The 6,592-nt window shown below is 56.2% G+C and overlaps 1 protein-coding gene across 1 annotated transcript; it reads left to right on the plus strand.

Moving 5' to 3' along the window:
- The first annotated feature begins 582 nt into the window (after window positions 1–582).
- WNT10B (Wnt family member 10B) lies at window positions 583–5,557 on the plus strand. Its single transcript, XM_037031012.1, has 5 exons — window positions 583–622; window positions 915–1,034; window positions 1,168–1,430; window positions 3,370–3,743; window positions 4,374–5,557. Exons 2-5 carry the CDS (start codon window positions 961–963, stop codon window positions 4,830–4,832), a joined length of 1,170 nt encoding a protein of 389 aa, XP_036886907.1. The 5' UTR covers window positions 583–622; window positions 915–960; the 3' UTR covers window positions 4,833–5,557.
- The last annotated feature ends 1,035 nt before the right edge of the window (window positions 5,558–6,592 follow it).

The following is a 6,592-nucleotide window of genomic DNA, read 5'->3' on the forward strand; positions in this document are numbered from 1 at the left end:
CAGCTGGAGGTAATCGGAACCGGGAAAGCAGGGAGGGCAGGGACGCGCGCACGGGGACGAGACAGGCACATGGGTAGTCAGACAGACACGCATCCGCCTACAGGGGCGCAGAGATGCGGAGAGAGCCAGAGATATTGCCGGCGATAAAGACCCGGCAAATAAAGGAGTGTCCCGGGATTGGAACAGGAAAGCAAAGGGGTGGGGACTGAGGTTAGGACCCAAGAGGGCCAGGTGGGCGACGCGCGGAGGCGGGGAACGTGTGGTTAGGCGCGGTGGCGGACGAGGAAGAAGGCTCAGCCTGCGCGGCGCGTCCCCTTCCAGGCGGGAACCAGGTCCCCTCCCGGTCTTTGCCTCACCTGGAGCCTCCCCTCTCTCCCTGCTGCAGAGGAAGGGCGGGCGGAGCCGGTGGGGAACCCATTCTTCCACCCTCCTGGAGGAGGCTGCCTGCCCTCGACGGCACCTGGAGGCGACACTCTCCCCACCCCCGCCCCGCCAGCTGTAGGTGGTGGGGAACCCCCTCCCAACCCCTTGGCCCCGTGAGGGCGTGAAGCCTGTGCTGGGAGGGGCAAGTGAGTCGTGGGGCCCTTGAAGAGGGAGCAGTGGGTGAGGTGGAGCGGTGTTTGTGAGTACGTGTGTCTGACTTTGAACGTGAGTGTGTCTGTGTGCCTGGCATTATGTCTGGCTGGGTCGGCTCCAGGGGCGATCCATTAAGTTCCAGCTGCAAGGCCCCGACTCTTCTTCCAGGGACCAGGGACTCTAGGAATCGAGGGGTGATTCTTACTGTCGTTTAGGGAGAGATGAGACGGGTCAGTGGGGTGACACCGGTGAATTAGGAGCCCGAGGTTGGGCATCCTTGGGTTGGCCAGGCGAGCCGCCCTACTCCCGAACCCTCCTGAAGCCTCCCTGTCCCGCAGGCCCCGATCGGTCTGCCCACCGGGGCCTTCGGGCCCGGGCTTCGACATGCCTGAGGAGCCCCGGCCGCGGCCTCCGCCCTGGGGCCTCGCGGGTCTTCTGTTCCTGGCGGTGTGCAGTCGGTGAGCAGTTCCCCCTGTTGCCCGGCCTCCCCCGCCACCAAGCCCGAGCTAGAAGCACCGCCCCAGGGCGGGAGGAGTCGGAGGGGGCGCGAGGCCTGGACCACAGACCCAGAAACGCGTTCTCGGTTCCCAGGGCCCTAAGCAATGAGATTCTGGGCCTGAAGCTGCCGGGCGAGCCGCCGCTGACCGCCAACACCGTGTGCTTGACGCTCTCTGGCCTGAGCAAGCGGCAGCTGGGCCTGTGCCTGCGCAGCCCCGACGTGACGGCGTCGGCGCTCCAGGGCCTGCACATCGCGGTCCACGAGTGTCAGCACCAGTTGCGAGACCAGCGCTGGAACTGCTCGGCGCTGGAGGGCGGCGGCCGCCTGCCGCACCACAGCGCCATCCTCAAGCGCGGTGAGCCTGGCGGGGTGGATTTGGGCCGCTGCGGGGGTGGGGGTGGGGGGCAGGCCAAGGCGAGCGGAGGCGGAAAGCGGACGGGTTCACGACTCCCGGAGAGGCGTCTCCGGGAATTCCCCGCAACCCCACACCTTCAGCCTCTAGGAGCTGGGGTGGTCACCCGTCGGGCCCCTGCGCTCTGACTTCCACCTGCTCGCTGCCGGCGAGGCAGCTGGGGCTCTGCTCCACTACCCTAAGCCCCCACCCCCTTCCTGCTTCCACCCAGCTGGATCTGGGTTGCACCTGTGAGCGAAAGATGCCCTGGCAGCTTCAAACACCCCCCAGTCACTCCCCCAATTTTCACCCCCCTCTCTTTCAGAGGGACAAGCCCAGGCTGGTGTCCCCAGAACCTCAGTGGAGGTGGGGTGCCGCCCCTAACCGTTTAAGGGTTAAACCTACTCTCCTAATTGCTGGGGTTCCCAGGAGCTGAGGCTGGGAACAAAGACCCTGGTGGCTTTGAAGCAGGGAGCAGCCCCCTCCTCTGTGCTGTGGGGGCCCCAGGTGGCTCTCACCTGAGCAGGTGAGGAATGGCTGGAAGGCTGGAGAGCAGGTCACTGCTGGCCTGATCTGGGAGGCATGGTCTGGGAAGCATCACTACCTCTTGCCAGGCCATTCTTGAGTATACTCCTTGGAGGAGTAATGATCCATCCTAGGCTCAGCTCAAGGGTGGGGGCAGCACTTCGGGGACTACAGGGTTAATAAGCAGCTGCCATCTGCGGGGGAATTCCCAAGACGTGTGCAAACAGCTTCACCCCTGGAGGGTTGGGGTTGGGGGGGTGGTATCAGGAGGCTGGGCCAGGAGCCCTGCATCCTGGGGTGGGAAAGGCCTGGCCCCTACCGAGCTGCTGTTTCTCATCTTCTCCCTGCTCCAGGGAGCCCCTGCCTGAAAGGAAGTGAGGGATCCCCTTTTTCTCCACAGAACTGCTATGGGAGAAGGCTTTGATGCCCTAATGAGAAGCACATCTGTCTGAGGCTGGGAAAGGCTTGTCACCCTGAGCCTCTGTAACCCCAAAAATCAAAACAAAGGAGCCAACATTTTAAGAGGGCCTTAGGGAGAATCACCCCCAACCTCTCTCCCCTTCCCAGCATTTTACAGCGTCACAGTAGGTTAGGATAAACATAAAGGGCACTCTTAAGGACAAATATAAAACTAGAAACTGGAAAGGTGAAGGACAGCTCCACGGCTCCAGTGCTTTGGGGGTTTGGGGGTGGTGGGAGGTTGTGAAAAGGCTGATTAAAATAACCATGAGGCAGAGGATTAAGTGCTGGCCTGCGAACCACACGATCACGGTTCGATTCCCAGTCAGGGCACATGCCTAGGTTGCAGGCCAGTTCCCAGCAAGGGACGCATGAGAGGCAATCATACATTGATATCTCCCCCCCTCTCTCCTTCCCTTCCCCTCTAAAGATAAATAAATAAAATCTTTAAAAAATAACCCTGAGGAAGGAGGACAAAAAAAACAAACCAAACCCCAAAGGCTCTGCTTCAACCCACCCAAGCTCCCTGAAGGGCTGGGGAATTTCGGAGGCTTTCAGATGCAGAGCTCAGGGAGCACATCTTCAAAGACTGTAGGGACTCTCTTTCAGTCATTGCCCAACCCCAGGGGTCTTTCCCTTCAGGCTGGCTCTTTCATCCACACATGAAAATCCCACACTCGAAGAGCATCATCTCCACCCACCCTCTCGCTTTATAGATGAGGAAACTGAGGCTCTGTGCTTTCGGTTCCCCTTCTTCTTACCCTACCTTCCCCCAGGTTGCTCAGTTAGTAATGGCAGGGTCAGGATTCAGGTCAGAATTTCTGGAATCAGAGGGTGGCTGTTTATTTCCCTCTGCCTCCCTACTCTCAGCTGCCTGCCTGTCAGGCTGACCCCTGCCATCACACACTTTCGTCCTCAGGTTTCCGTGAGAGTGCTTTTTCCTTCTCCATGCTGGCTGCTGGGGTCATGCACGCGGTGGCCACAGCCTGCAGCCTGGGCAAGCTGGTGAGCTGTGGCTGCGGCCTGAAGGGCAGTGGTGAGCAGGATAGGCTGCGGGCCAAACTGCTGCAGCTGCAGGCACTGTCCCGGGGCAAGAGTTTCCCCCACTCCTTGCCCAGCCCGGGCCCCAGCACGAGCCCCAGCCCTAGCCCCCAGGACACATGGGAATGGGGTGGCTGTAACCATGACATGGACTTCGGAGAGAAGTTCTCTCGGGATTTCTTGGATTCCAGGGAAGCTCCCCGGGACATCCAGGCAAGGATGCGAATCCACAACAACAGGGTGGGGCGACAGGTATGTATGTGCCACTTGTCCTGGGGGCCCCTAGCTTTCCAGGCCTGCTTAGAGTCTGAGAAGTACAGCAGAGTGAGGGAATGAGATCTGGGGGGTGATAGGCAACATCTGGGTGGCCTTGAGCAACGTATTTAACCTCAGGTATGCGTCTGTAAAGAGTCTAAGGATACCTACCTTCCAATGTCATTAAGAGTGAGCTAGCAAACAGAGCCCCCAGCAGAGCCCCTCATCCTTGACAGGTGCTCATCACATGGCAGCTATTATTACAGCTGCTTCCCTATGGAATTTAGGAGTGCTCTGGGCCTGGACCCCCGGTTTAGCAGTGCTCACTCTGGGAAGAGCACTGGGCTGGGAGTCAGGACAACTGGAGTGGAGTCCTGTTACCAGCTGGTGACTGAAGACAAGCAAATCCCTCTTCCCTGGATTCAGTTCTCCAACATGAGGAACATGATAAAATGAGGAAGTTGGGCTATCGGCCAGCTTGTTTTGCTTTTGATATTCCAGTCATTCTGTCATTCTTGCCCCTGTTTGTCCCTCCTTGTGCCTCCCTGTTCCCTCCCCTTTTCTGTGTCTCTGTGCTTCATCCATTTGCTGCCCTTTCCTTCACCTCTTCCCCCTCTGATGCTCCAGGTGGTAACTGAAAACCTGAAGCGGAAATGCAAGTGCCATGGCACGTCAGGCAGCTGCCAGTTCAAGACCTGCTGGAGGGCGGCCCCAGAGTTCCGGGCAGTGGGGGCAGCACTGAGGGAGCGACTGGGCAGGGCCATCTTCATCGATACCCACAACCGCAACTCCGGAGCCTTTCAGCCCCGCCTGCGTCCCCGGCGCCTCTCAGGAGAGCTGGTTTACTTCGAGAAGTCGCCTGATTTCTGCGAGCGAGACCCCGCTGTGGGCTCCCCCGGCACGCGGGGCCGGGCCTGCAACAAGACCAGTCGCCTGCTGGATGGCTGTGGCAGCCTGTGTTGCGGCCGCGGGCACAACGTGCTCCGGCAGACGCGAGTCGAGCGCTGTCATTGTCGCTTCCACTGGTGCTGCTACGTGCTGTGTGAGGAGTGCAAGGTCACGGAGTGGGTCAATGTGTGCAAGTGAGGATCGGCCTCCCAGCAGGCTGGGGAACGGGAGGGGTGCCTTTTCAGCCTTTCGCACTAATTTCTGTCCGAGGTCAATTTTGGCCCCTGGAAAAACTCAGAGTATCCACCTGGAAACAGCTTTGGGGGTGGTGGGGGTCAGGAGGAGTCTGTGGTGTACGGCCCTCTCCCCCACAGTTGAAAGGCCCTGGGAGGAAGATGTCACCCCTCTTCTTTTCCTTATCACCTGGATGGACTAGGATGAAATGCACTGTATTGCTCTCCTACCCCCAACCCCGTAGTCCCTTTACCTCTCCCTTGTCATACTCCTTTTGGCTGGGGAGTCCCAATAGTCTGACCACTCTTCTCCTTTGAGGGTTAGCCCCAGGCATTGTGTGGAGCCAGGAGACCTGTGTCCCGAAAGAAACCTCTCACTCCATTGCTGTTCCGGAACTCTGCTGCAGCCGGAGCCCCCTCCTGCGGGGCAACGGAAGACAGTAGCAGAGGGGTGTTTCTAGGGACCGGACGGAGTGCTAGGGGTGCTCTTGGCTGAGTCCTCAGAGCCATCTGTCCAAGCCCATAAGGAAGCTGTCTGCCCTCTATTCAGATGTTAAAGGGGACCTCCAAAAGAAGAGTTTTACCTACAGCTTTCTGAGCCTCTCTTTCTTCAGCAGGAGGGGTGGGAGTGGATAATTTATTGTACTGAGACTTGTTCTTGGTTCCTGTTTGTAACTAAAATAAATTAAATTACTGGACCGGTGGATACAGATGGTGATATTTTTGCCCACTTGGGATCCCAGTCCATGGCTTCTTTTCCAAGTGAATTCTCCTACCCTCCTACACTCGGTGACTTTATTTATGTGTATCCTGCTTGGTTCCGCAAAGGATTTGAAATGTCCTCAGTGACTTAGCTGGCAACTCTTAGTGTGAAAAACCAGTGGAGACTTCTAGGTATGAGGGGCTAGAGATCTAAATATAGTCTCTGCTTATTCCCTATGTGCCTCCGCTCTAGGTTTTGTCTCTGTCACTGCCCTAGAACAAGGGGTGGCTCTCCGCCCCCAAGTAATGATCTTGATAGTAAATATATTAGGCTTGTTGGTTTTGTCAAAACTGCTCACCCTGCAATAATTACTCAACTCTGCTGCTGTAGATCAAAAGCAGCCACAGGCTATACATAAAAAAAAAAAGGACATCCAATACAATTTAATTCACAAAAACGACAGCATGACCAGATTTGGTCCTCTGGCTGTAGGTTGTTGATCCTTGCCTCATACCATGAGGTCACCTCTGTTTTGGGGTTTTCAAATCCTGAAGGTATCTCGACATTGAACCTGGAACCAAAAGAGCAGGTGAGTTCCTCTCTGGCTCCAGATCCGAGAACTCGGGAGGTCGATACAAGACTAATGGAAAACATATAAAAGGGATTCCTGTGCTCAAAAGGGAAGTTTTTTTTTTTGCTCTGGAAACCAGCAAAATCAGCAAGCTCTTCCACTGGATTATTTGCATATGTATTTTATCCTTCCTTATTCAGGACTCTTTTGCCTTTAATCTTAGTGAAATAATTCCTTTATCTTTTAGGAGATAACCATAACTAGAGAGAACGGAATGCCTTCTATTCCAATCTTTCTATTCCTAGTCCATTATCTTGGAAAACAAACCATCATCTTTAATTTGGAAAAAAGGACATTCACCACACGTTTAGAACTTTACAAGTGACAAGATGCTGACTCTTAATAGGTCATCTCCTTGGCCAAGGAGTGTATGACGAGAATGTAGAATACA

Source organism: Sturnira hondurensis, unplaced genomic scaffold (assembly GCF_014824575.4).
Source record: "Sturnira hondurensis isolate 20B ecotype Veracruz unplaced genomic scaffold, ASM1482457v3 Scaffold0020903, whole genome shotgun sequence".
NCBI classification, from domain to species: Eukaryota; Metazoa; Chordata; class Mammalia; order Chiroptera; family Phyllostomidae; genus Sturnira; species Sturnira hondurensis.

Coding starts and splice junctions, on each gene's coding strand:
- WNT10B (XM_037031012.1), top strand. CDS start 961: ATGCCTGAGGAGCCCCGGCCGCGGCCTCCGCCCTGGGGCCTCGCGGGT. Junction 1,035..1,167: donor TTCCTGGCGGTGTGCAGTCG/GTGAGCAGTTCC, acceptor CTCGGTTCCCAG/GGCCCTAAGCAATGAGATTC. Junction 3,744..4,373: donor ACAACAGGGTGGGGCGACAG/GTATGTATGTGC, acceptor CTGATGCTCCAG/GTGGTAACTGAAAACCTGAA.